The sequence below is a fragment of the Grammomys surdaster genome, unplaced genomic scaffold, assembly GCF_004785775.1.
Source record: "Grammomys surdaster isolate TR1022 unplaced genomic scaffold, NIH_TR_1.0 137, whole genome shotgun sequence".
NCBI classification, from domain to species: domain Eukaryota; kingdom Metazoa; phylum Chordata; class Mammalia; order Rodentia; family Muridae; genus Grammomys; species Grammomys surdaster.
In genome coordinates, this window is record NW_021604595.1 from 15030817 (window position 1) to 15043788 (window position 12972).

The window sequence follows — 12972 nt, forward strand, 5'->3', positions numbered from 1 at the left end:
TCTTCCCCTGAACACACTTCACAAGTTTCTACAAGATGAGACCAAAAGCAAAATCAAGATAGTCTTCAGTTTAGACCAACACACTATTCTGGAGGAGGATACAGTTCACCTGACCTCAAAGGATATAGTCCCGGTACGTTTGTGAAGTTGTTTGTTTTCTTGCAACAAGAGGAATCTATTCATCAGTCTCTGAACATTTCTAAATGACCTACTACTACATTCAGATATTCACAAGGTGACCAAAAATAAAACTGTCCAAGGGTATATTCGCTTCCCTAAGGGAAAGTGTAGTACAGTGGGAAAGAACACCACACAGAACAACCACATAACATGGAGAAGTACCAATGACAAAAGACCCAAACGAGGGGGTATTAGAACACAGAAGGGTCATCTAAATCCGTATTTGAAAATAGTCAATAAGGGGGTTTTGTAGATCCCAGGGGTAGAGGTATGTGTGTGGGGGTGTCCAACTCATTTGTTAACTGGCTACATTGAAGAAAAGATGTTAACTGAGAAGAAATGTGTGCTAAAAAGTAAGGTGGATTAACAATATCTAAGAGTGAGCAAAAAAATTAGAGAAATAGCACTTCAAATAGAGAAAGCAGAACGCAAAAGTCAGTCATGTAGAGAAAACCACACTCCGATCACGATGGTCAGGGCATGAAACCTGTAAAGACACTGGTCTAAGGAGGTTAATCTCTCAAGTGAAACAACGCCAGATGACAAAATATATGTGGTTCCAGGAGTGAGTGAGACAGAACTAAAAGTCCACTGGGAACCCAAGGGCACAGGAACTGCAAGGTTAGAGTGGCGGCTAGATTATCTACAAGAACACTGCCATTTCTGGGACTGTAGCAGGGCCTGACAGTCTTGTCCTCTAGGTCTCAGTTTTCAATAACTTAGTAGGGGAGATGGATACAGAATATTTCTGAGTGAGAAGTTATCAGGACATCAATGAAGGAGTGAAACACGCATAGCCATTACATGGCATCAAACAAACAGAACCCTCAAATGTACCAACTTCAATTTCAGCTATGATCAAGTATAGGAAAGGAAATGCACTGCAGAGATGTGCAGAGTAACTGTCCTACGACGACTCAGGTTTTAGTGTGGGGCAATTTCTTGCTAGTGGAGTAAGAGATGATACAGGACAACTGTAGTATGCTTTCCTGGATCACTTTTTTTTTTAAATCAAAGACTTCAAAAAAAAAAAAAGAACATTATCTTTGTAAAATTAACAAACATACGGTTTTAAACTATAGAGCAGGAGGATGCATGTGTACTTAAACAGACTGCCAATGGTATTTCAACTTTGCTCTTGATAGAGCAAATTACAGGTTAATTTCTTTCCCCTTCAGAAATCTCTCATCCAGAAGATAGGGTTTTTTTTCCCCTTTGAATCCTGACTGATTGTAGGGAAAGTTCAAGAAATATTATACAATCTTCTTAAAGATAAAACATTTTAAATGGTGTATAAAATCTAAGTATCCACAGTACAGAATTTTAGTCACAAAAGTAACTATAAGTCACACTACATAAAACTGTCCTTAAAATGAAAGTACACAGTCCCCAGGCTAGACATATGGAGTAAAACTTGGTTCCAGTACTGTACTAGTTATGAGAATTTGGCAAGGTGTCAAGTCCTGTCCCTCTGGAACTTGCTTTGTAGACCAGGCTGGCCTTGAACCCAGAGATATGCCTCCTGAGTGCTGGGAATAGGGTTTGGCAAGTTTAAGGCATCTGTAACCTCAAGTATCTCTTCTCTATGATGGAAAAAACAACTGTACCTACCTAGAAAGATACTAAATGCTTCTTTTTTAACAGTGTTTAGTATGAACTAACTGCCCTTCCAAGTAAGATGTTATTATTATATACATATTAGACAAATATAGCTGTTCAAGCATAACCTGTGGAGATGCAGGATGGTTACTAAGTTATTGTAAGGAATACTATCAAAAGCAGCAGATGATTCTAGAATCAAACTACTTGACTCAGAATGCTGCCCCAACACACACAGCTATTATAACCTTGGGCACAGTGCTCCTCTAATGGCATTTTCTTCAGCCTTAAAAACTGGATAATTAGTAACACAGACAAATCATAGGTTTGTTATGACAATTAGGCTAAATTCACATAAAATGTGGTCACAATAATTACATAAAAGCCATGTTTTTGGCTTCTTTAGCACCTAGTGCTTCCCGGATTTCTATGTGCAAACACTGTACTCCTTGGTACTTAATATGCAATACCCAAACTAATTAAAATCTGCTCACTCACCCTCCCCATAAAAAACCCTGTTGTTTTAAAAATGGTGGAAATAAAATGTTAAGTATAGCTTAGTAAAGGAATTAACTTTAGGCATGAAATAAGTTTCATTAAGAATTGTGATATAATCTAGCTTTTAAAAAATCTACAATTTTACAAATAATTTTTTGATGTAAAATGTTACCTTAGGACCAACCAAGATAGGATTTCCAAAATAATCCTATATACTCCTGCAGCAAACTTCTATCTTCTTCAGTTGATCTTGAATTATATTTTATGGCTCCAAGGGCACCTCAGTGGCATAGTATTTAGCACGTGTCAAGCCTTGGTTTTACTACCAGTACCACAAGAAAATAGGTATATAAATTAAGTGACCAAAAAAAAGTTCATTATCAACATCGTTCTCTTAAAGCATAATAAAAAGGTGCTGGTTAAGACAAATGATGGCTTTTTGGATAGTTTACATGGACAACAAAAGCTATATAGATCCTATACATATAAATCTATTCTTTATATTTGTACTTTACAATGTAACAAATAGATGTGCATACTTGCCTATCTATAACAAATGTCACAAAATATTTATTAACAACCTACTAGCCTACATTAGTTAACACCCATTTACATCCAGGATTAACGATGCATCTAAAGTACATAAAGCACAGGAGGTTTCGGGCTTCAGCAGTTGGCACATTGGTTAAGTTTTACCCTGTAAGCTACTGAGGTCTTGGGAGAATCTGGCAGAATACAGGACATAGAACACTTTCAAAATAATACCATCAAAATAAAGTCATCTATTACCATGCACTAGTGTTACTTTAACTTTCTTTTCAACAAACGTCGAACAGTAAGGGGCAGGGTACAGTGAGGAAACCCTATGTGGCTTAGAACTTTCACTCCTCCTTCCTCAGCTTTCCAAGTGCTGGGATCACAAGCATGCACCATCAGCTCAAAGATTTGTTTGGCCTCACTATATAGCTCTAGCTGGCTTGAAACTCAGAGAAATCTACCTCCCAAGAGCTGGAATTAAAGGTGTACAACATCATGCCTGGTTATCAACAGATAAGTCTCCCCCTTTTTTTTCCTGTTTTTCAAGACAGTATTTCTGTGTAGCCCTGGCTGTCCTCAAACTAGCTCACCTCTACCTGGGCCCCTGGAATACTGGGATTAAAGGTTTAACCAACATTGTCAAGCTAGGATAGTCTTTATAAATTTATTTGGGAAGCATTCAATTTATGCTTTCTAGATAAGCAAGCTAGACAAATTTTTTTAAAAAAGCAATTCTTTAAAAATATGTTAATATCGAGCAAAGTCCAATGTAAAGGAAGTCACTAAATGACTTTCTCTTCCAAACTGAAATGCTTTTAAAACAGAATTGATGGAGACAGGAGTTAAATGGATCCCAAAGACCAACTGGTCTTAAATCTTTCTGCTTTTCCTTTTCCAAATCCTATTTCAGGAATTAAATTTTAATGTATTAGAAATGTCACATCAAAAACACATCTTTGGTTGGGCATAGCAGGGCATGCTTGTAAATGGAACGTTTGGGAGGTCAGCCTAAAAGACAGAGCCAACTCAGGGGAGTGAGGTGCATCTCTGTGGTAGAACACACTTAGGCTAGTGTGTGTGAGGTTCTGGGTTTACTCCTAGTGCCAGGCCCTGCTCAATGATCTCAGGCTGAGAATGTGGCTCAGGAGCAAAGTACTTGCTTATTAACATGTGCAAAAGGGTTCTTAATTTGATCCTTAATTCCTCCTCACCCCCTACAACGATCTTTCTAAGATGCTAGAAAAAAAATTATTTTAAATCTTAGGGGCAACTGAAAAAGGAGTCACAGTACACCAGTCAGAAGCTTGCATTTAAAACAATATTGAACAAAGTTAAATGTGTCTATCAGTGTGACCTTGAGCAAACTACTTAATTTCTCTGTGTTAGTTTCATCATCCATAAAATACCATCAATAACAGTATGTAGCTCCACAGTATTGTTACAAGAATTAATGAGCTACTATGCGAATGATTTGAATAGTACCTGGTCCCTAATGACTTCGAATAGATTTTTTTTTAAAGCTGAAGTAAAGAGGCTGACCAATGTACAGGCCATTAAAACAAAAGCCCTTTGAGCCTTTGAGGAAAATTTAGACTATGTAATATGTGTGTTCTTAATTTTCTATTTTGAATAGCTTCCCTGTAACTACTAGCTATTCAGTGTAACTCCAAGACATGGCCTGAGCACTATGGGCAGCAACACACATAGTGCATGCTTTCATATCAAATTGTTCTTTACTTCATTAATTATTTTCAAATTCGCAAAAGTAGGACACATAGGAAAAAAATCCATTTACACAACTTCGGTGGGGGAAGGGAGGTGAAATTAAAAACTACTGTCAGTGTTATGTACAGTTGCCAGAACCTAAACAAATCCATGTTTATAAAGACAGGATTATTTAAATATGCAAATAATAGGGCTGACTCATCCTCAAAATAAATGTGAATGAATTCTCCCCTCAAATTAAGTAAATGGACATAATACCAAGAACTTTCAGATTACCAGAACACACTACTCAGCTGTACAGCCGAAGGCACCCATCAAACTAAACTAACATCCTGCAACTGCCACACCATGAACCTGGAAGACAGTAAAGCTATGTCTAGCTAAAACCCTATCTGTTGTCTAAGCCCAACTGCCACGACAACGACGTAACTTTCAAACATACTTAATAAAAATGAATTCTCTATCAAGCTGAGTAAAGAAAATGACAGGGGAACCCCGAACTAGACTCTGAGCAAAGCCAGGCTATCTGGTGGCAAAGTCGTCCTCTATCAGAGGTTGCTGGAGACAAAGCGTATCAAACGCTTTCCTAAACAGGCTGGAAACAAAGATAATGCAGATGTAAGGGGTGGGGGTTGGGGGGGTGCTGTTGCCACGAAGTCTTCAGAGCGTTTAAAGTTAAGCTTTCCTAGCAGAAACGTGGGAAACAAAACACTGCTCGTATTTAAGCAACAGCTAGTCCTTTTGCCTATTCAAGGATCTGTTCTCTTGGCTTCAAACACTTCTATCTATATTCGCTTAATTACAAACACAGACTAGAATGGTTTAGAAGTAGCAACGATTCCCAATACTTCTCCCATGCCCCTCCCTATAAAGGGTTATAAACTAGGGCAAAAAACTGCCAGGCCTCAAAACCCAGGTAGCCTACCTTACTTTGCCTCAAGTTTGAAAGTTAGAAATAAGCTACCAATGGACAGAGAAATACCGGGTTGTGGTTGGATGAAGAGTAAAGGGCGAAGGACTTCGCTAGCACAATTTCCGGGAGAGTCAAAAGTGTGACCCTAGCACCCCCGTCTCTGTTTTTACCGATAGCAGGATCGCAAGGATAGTATATGCCTTAGGAAAGTGGGGCTTAGCCTGCCGGCTGCCACTGCCCCTCGGGTCCTCCTCGGGTCCCCCATGGGGAGATCAGAGAGGGTTGAGACCAGAGAGCTCTACGGTCCCCAGGGAGGAGCAGGAAGGCGCGACCTCAGGGCAGCAGCAGCCACCACGCTAACTGGACCTGTAGAGGCCGCTCGTGCCGCCGCCTCCCGGGGCAACGACGCGCAGCAGGCCGCGTTGCCGGCACCCCAACAGCCGCGGCCCCACCGGCAGCAAAGCCGGGGCCGCTCCCACGCCTCCCGCCGCACCACCCACGGCGCGCGGAAAGGCAAAGTTTGGCTGTCGCCGTTAGGCCTGAACTTTCCCGCCCGTCGCGCAGGTCGCCGCCGTCCCCGCACGGCGGCCTGGCGGCCCAGCTCCGACCACCCGCACGGTGCACTTACTCAGATTGCTCCCGCAGCGAAGGGGTCTCCGTGGCGGCCATCTTGAACTTCCTGACTTCTCCGCGGCGCTGGCGGCGGCTCCGCGAACCGTGGACGCCAGTGGAAGCGGAGGAAGAAGGGAAAAGCAGTCGCGCATGTGCAAAGCACGTAGAGAAAAGCAGCACTCGGAGTCCGCGCTAAGAATCCGGATAGAAAAACTCTGCGTCCGGGGGCGGGGCGCGGAGTGCCGTGATGTAATTTCCGGAGCTAGGGGGCGGACCATGGGGAGATGAGGCCTTATTCACTTAGATCGCTGGTCTGTGTACCAGTTTGAGGGTTTAAGTGTAGGAACCTACTGGAGAGAAGAGCAAAGAAAGGGGACGGGTGCGTTTCTGAGAGCTGATTCTCTATGTGGTCCAGTAGTGGGTGAAAATTGCTGTGTCTTTTGTTGCTGATTGATTAGCGGAGAGCCGGTAGACCTGGCCAAATATAAACAGCCAGACTATCTCCCAGGTCCCTCTTTGACCCTCTGTTCTTTATGATATGCTTTATATGGGAATTAAGTTTTCTGTTTCTGGGAGGAATAAGTTGGAGATCATGGACCTCGTCTGATACCAAACTGAGACCAATTTCAGATTTACATACACCATTCTTAAAAGAGCAAAATAAAGCACTTCTAAAGGAGCTGATGCCGGAAAAGTTTTCCATTAAAGATTTTATTTTTCACCAAGTTCATTTCCACGCTATTAACTTGAGAGCTTAACAGACTTTTAAATGCATCCCAATCTGTTACTGTTACTGCTAGTAAAGGTTGAAACATTAGCTTAATCATTTAGGAAACGTTTACAAAGTGACAGGCCAAACAATTCCTTCTATTTTTTTTTTTTTCCGCGCTTCGGAGCCCTGGTATCGGAACGCTCGGACCCATAGCTGCAGTTTCCGCGGACCGAGGCGGAAGTGAGCGCTCCACGACGGAACCAGCTTCCCGGAAGTCTTTGGCCGGCTAGAGAGACGCTTGCGTACTGACGTCCAGAAGAAAGCGTGGGCGTGTTCAAAGCGACCCGCGGTGGTTGTTGCTTTAGTATTGCGGCTGGCAGCTATGTATAGAAGCCTTGTCAGTTCCCTGCTCTGGCTCTGCATGTCTCCGCCTCCGCTCAGCCCGGACCTCTCCTCTGCCGCAACGTCAGCAGAGCGGCTTGCGGAGATTGCGTTTGTGCGTACCCCAGGATCTCTCTAGTAGAGACCCGCCCTGTTCGGTGACACTGGAGACCACTGCGCTTGGCACACCGCCGGCGGACCATGCCAAAAGTTGAGGCTTTAGAGGCAAGCGTGTCTTTATCAACGCTTCATCTTTTCCTACTATCTGTGGTTGCTTTAAGTGTTATTCCGAAAGATATAAGCATTCTTTGAAATGTGTGTATTTCTGTGGAAAGCTATTAATCTCTTACACGGTTACCATGGATCCTAGTGAGCTCTTAATAGGCTAGTTGTAACAGACTACAAACAAGTTACGACCATTGTAAAACCCTTTGACTCATGTAATTTCCAGGTTTCTTTGAAGAATGTAGAAGCCATTTGGGCAGCACTTAGGTTTAAAGTTGGGATTTGGAGCTTTATGTGAAGACGCCAAACTGGTGTTAACACGCTTCAGGCATCGTGCCTGTCTACTGTAATTTTTTGTTGTTTTAAAAACAGCTCTGTGCAATTGTGAAAGTGGACAAACTCAAAGTAAAGAAAAATCACCCTCCGTGATCCACATCGAACCAACCAGAACATGTCGGTTTATTTTTAGCCTTTTCCTATATGAAATATTAAATTTTCACACTTGTGTATACAATGTTATCGTTTGCTTCTTTCACATAACAGTTCTCAATTTTTGCTTCATTCTGGTTTGGCAAACATCTAACTAGATTGTTGTCCTTGTTACTAGGTATCTAGATTGTATCAGCTTTGCAGCAGTATTAGCTATGAAGAGAATCAACTAGAACAATGTTGAGAACAAAGTAAGGGCTGGCTAGTGAGGTGGCTCAAATGGGAAAAGATGCCTGTCAAGAGGCCTGAGGAGTTAGGTTCAATACCCAGACCCCATCATGGGTTGTCTTCTGACTTCTATTCATGGACACACAAAATAGATGTAATAAAAATGTTCTTACATGAATATAGGATTTATGTCAGCAAGGGATTTCACTGTTTGCTGTGCAACCAAGAACAACCCATTTTTTTCCCCTAGTTTTACCAACCATTAAATTGAGGATAATAGTTCTCATTGTATAAACACAATAAATTAAACAATGAGCAAAAAAGACCTATATTAATAAATAGTAGTTACTCGTGATGGTTTGTATATGCTCTGCCCAGGGAGTGTCGTGATTAGAAGGTGTAGGAGTAGGTGTGTCATTGTAGGTGTGGGCTAGAAGACTCTCATCCTAGCTACATGGAAGCCAGTATTCTGCTAGCAGCCTTCAGATGAAGATGTAGAACTCTCAGCTTCTCCTGCACCGTACCTGTCTGGATGCTACCATGTTCCCACCTTTATGATGGACTGAACCTCTGAACCTGTAAGCCAGCCCCAATTAAATATTGTCTTTATGAGAAGAGTTCTTGGTCATGGTGTCTGTGCACATCATTGAAAACCCTAAGACAGAGATTGGTACCTGGGGGTGAGGTATTGCTGTGATAGGCCTGGCCATGCTTTTGTTTGGAAGAATGTGACAACCTTTTGCCTGGTCTGAAGAGTCTGCCTGAGACTAAAGTAAAGAGACTCAGTTAATTGCACTGAATGATGCACCTGCTTGATGAATGGGATCAACCATGTGAATATGGAAATACCTTGGACATGAATAAAGGATAGAAGAATGCATTGCAGTCTCTGAGAAAGGTATATAAGTTGCCAGTAAGCCGTATTGGCTAAGTGGCCACTGTTGTGTACAATATGAAATTGATGCTGAAATCACTACCTAGAGATAACTTGAATGTTTAAGGGATGGTTACAAAAGGGAAGCGATATGCACTTACCCTAATGTGTTCTTGGCTTTCCTCTGGCCTGGGTCTCAATAACTCTTCCTCCTGTGTACCCCACTTAAGTTACATGCTTCTCATTCTGCACATTTTTTTAAAACAGTTCCACCCCTTCCCATGGTTTTGTCAATTATATTCTGAGTTCTTGATAATATTTACTGGCTATCGTATAGAGATCTTATACTGAAACTTGGCATGGTGGCGCATACCACTATTCCCAGCACTTGGCAGAAGGAAGCAGGAAAATCAGAAGTTCAAGATAACCCCTAGTTACAAAGTAAATTAGGAGCCTACCTGGGCTACATGCACCACATCAAAAAAAAAATAGATTGTTATGGTGTCAAAAACCAGGAGCTAACACCAAAGTGTTTCGAGGTAAAAATTTATTTTACAGCCAGGCCAAACTTGCAGTCCCCTATGGAGTAGGAGAGAGAATCAGCGAAGACTAAAGGTATGGGAGTCTCTTTGTAGCAAGTGAGCAGGTCATTCCAAAAAAAACAGAACTTTAACTCGGCTGAAGCTAAATTCATATCCCTTCTCCCCATGGAACTGTCGGCTGTCTACCTTACTCTTTCAGTAAGGAAGCTGCTTAAATAAATCATCATCAAGGTCATCAGTAAGCACCATTAATTTCACCACTAAGATATAATGAATTCTTCCTGCTCCTCAAATTCCAGCACCACAGTCTCAGTCTAAGCCTTGGTCTTTTAACTCTTTGCTGTGTTATTTTTCCCAAGGAGATGTGAATGTCTGTTTACTCCACACAGGGCACCAACAACCAACCAAAGAAATGATTCCACTGAAGACTAGCTGGTAAAGCCGATAAGTTTATTGGGTTTACTTATTGGAGCGTGTAAAAGGGTGTGTGAATGACCGCAAAAATGCTGCCCCACTGAAAAATTCCACCTGGCATGGGTGAAAACCTCCTGAAAGCTGTATAGTTGGAGTCTTTTCCTTTTTGCCTCTACTTCCTCTAGCACCTCCAAGGACATGGAATTCTGGGGGAGAATTTTGTCCTGGACTGAGGGAAATTAGGGAAGGACTGGGGTATCAATTCAAGGTCCAATGAACCCCACCCACAGAGAAGGTCAACAGGCCCAAGTTTGTTGAGAACCTCATACACTTAGTCACAGCTCTGCTAAGATATGACTGGTTATGCTATACCTGGAGGACAATATTTGTTATGCTATTAGTGGTTATCAACTTGACCACAATTGGAATTAACTAAATCCCAAGTGGCTGGGTACAGCTGTAGGGGATTTTTTTTTTTAATTAAATAATTTGAAGTAAGAAGACTCATCCTAGATCCCAGATCTTTTGAGATGGGAAGGTCCACCTTAAATCCAGGCTACTTCTTCTGGTGACAGCCTATATAATGGGTGTAAAGAAGGAAGGGGGCACTTGCTCTTTGCCTGCTTGCTCTAGCTGGCAAGACCATTCCTTCACTGGCATTAGACCCTACTTCAGTATTCTGGCATAGACTGAAGACTGGCTGAGATATCCAGCCTCATGGACTGAACAACTACTAGATTCTTGGGCTCTCTCTCTCTCTCTCTCTCTCTCTCTCTCTCTCTCTCTCTCTCTCTCTCTCTCCCTCCCTCCCTCCCTCCCTTCCTCCCTCTCTCTTTCTGTCTCTTGGCTGGTTTTGTATGTCAACTTGACACAAGCTAGAGTTATTATAGAGAAAGGAGCCTCCCTTGTGGAAATGCCTCCATGAAATCCAAGCTGTAAGGCATTTTCTCAATTAGTGATCAAGGGGAGAGGGCCCAGACATTGAGGGATAATCTTGGATTCTATAAGAAAGCAAGCTGAGCAAGCCAGGGGGAAGAAAGCCAGCAAGTAACATCCCTCCATGGCCTCTGCATTAGCTCCTGCTTCCTGGCCTGCTTGAGTTCCAGTCCTGATTTCCTTTGGTGATGAACAGCAATGTGGAAGTATGAGCTGAATAAACCCTTTTCTCCCCAACTTGCTTCTTAGTCATGATGTTTGTGCAGGAATAGAAACCCTGACTAAGACCCACCCTTCCTTACTTACTTTCTTCCTTTCTTTCTTTCCTTCCTTCCTTCTTTCCTTTTTAAAAAAGATGTATTTATTTATCTTATGTATATGAGTACACTGTAGCTGTTTTCAGACACACTAGACGAGGGAATCAGACCCCTTTACAGATGGTTGTGAGCTACCATGTGGTTGCTGGGAGTTGAACTCAGGACCTCTGGAAGAGCAAATCGCTGAGCCATCTCTCCAGCCCCAGCTTTATTTCTTACTTGCTTTCTTTCTCCTTCTTTCCTTCCTGCCTTCCTTTCTTTCATTCTTTCTTTATTACTAATTAGTTATGTTATTTATTTACATTCAAAATGTTGTCCCCTTTCCAGTCTCCCCTCCACAAACCTCCCATCCCATCCCCCCCCTTTGCCTCTAAGAGGGTGCTCCCCACCCACCGACCCACTCCCACCTCACCCCTCTAGCATTCCCCTGCACTGGGGCATCAGTCCTTCACAGGACCAAGAGCCTCCCCTTCCATTGATGCCAGATAAGGTCATCCTCTGCTACATATGTAGCTGGAGCCATGGGCCCTCCATGTATACTCTGTGGTTGGTGGTTTAGTCCCTGAGAGCTCTGGGGAGTCTAGTTAGTTGATACTATTGTCCTTCCTATGGGGTTGCAATCCCCTTCCACTCCTTCAGTCCTTCCCTTAACTCTTCCATTAAGGTCCTGGGCTCAGTTCGGTGGTTGGCTGTGAGTATCTGTATCTGTCTTAGATGCTAGAGGAACCTCTCAGAGGACAGCCATAATAGGCTCCTGTCTGTAAGCAATTTTGGGCATCAGCAATAGTGTTGGGGTTTGGTATCTGCAGATGGGATGGATCCCAAGGTTCAGCAGTTTCTGGATGGCCTTTCTTTTTGATAGACAGCCATTATTGGACTAGCTGGATCACAGCCTATCAGCCACTCTACTAAATCACATGTATATATTTTTTCCATATAATCTGTTCTGTTCCTCTAGAAAACCCAGACTAATACAGTATTCAAACACATTCCTAAAGCCATCTCTCTTCTGTGACCCTTCTAATGTCTTTGCTTTGCTCCTATTGTCCACCCAGAGACTGGACTACACTTTCAGAGCACAGTGAGATCATGTTGTCCTCCAGCATCAAACCATGTGACAACAACAGCAACACTTCAAATAAAGTCAAACATTTTAACATGTCTTGTCAGGGCCTTGATGGTTTAGGCCCGACTGATGTTCCAGTCTCAGCTTTCAGCCAAAGAGTTCAGTGAATCAAAAGCAAGTGCGTGCTTGTGGTAATTCTAAAATAAGCTATATGTTCTTCCCTGAAGAACATATACAGTTTTTCTTATTTCTCTTACACAAATTTCCCTTCATCATAACTACTACAGCTTATTCTTCAGACACTGTCTTAAACATCAGTTCCATGAGAACTCTTATCCAAATGATAGCCTTCCTTCTGGTCCCGATATACAAATGGGCCTATCTTTCCTATATTTTCCTTAAAGTAATCTGTTGTTTTCCTAATAAAACACTGGTCTGCAGCCAGGGTGGTCAGTTAAAGGAAGTGTGTGTGTGATAGTTAACTTTGGCAACTGGACAATATTCAGAATCACTATGGAAACACGTCTTAAGATGTGTCTATAAGAAATTGTACATATTAGGTTAATTGATGGGGGAAAACCCTGCCTAAATAAGGGTAGCACCATTCCATAAGCTGGGGTCCTGGGCTGGATAAAAACGAGAAAATAAGCTGAGCACACACATTTCTCTCTCTCTCTGATCCCTGTCTGCATAATGCAGTGTGACCAGCTGCCTTGAGCAGCTGACCTGCTCCCTTGACCTGCTCCACAACTCCCTTCCTTCCTTAAGTTGCTTTTGTAAGATA

General features: G+C 42.4%; 1 protein-coding gene across 5 annotated transcripts in view; it reads right to left on the reverse strand.

Annotated features, from left to right (window-relative positions):
• The window catches only part of Prpf4b (pre-mRNA processing factor 4B), a 32239-nt gene extending 25997 nt beyond the window's left edge, over positions 1 to 6242 (reverse strand). For all 5 annotated transcript variants that reach the window (XM_028763122.1, XM_028763121.1, XM_028763120.1 and 2 more), the window contains exon 1: positions 6081 to 6242. In XM_028763122.1, the coding sequence (XP_028618955.1) occupies positions 6081 to 6121 (41 nt within the window). In that variant the 5' untranslated portion in view covers positions 6122 to 6242. The remainder of the gene's footprint in view (positions 1 to 6080) is intronic.
• Positions 6243 to 12972: the final 6730 nt, after the last annotated feature.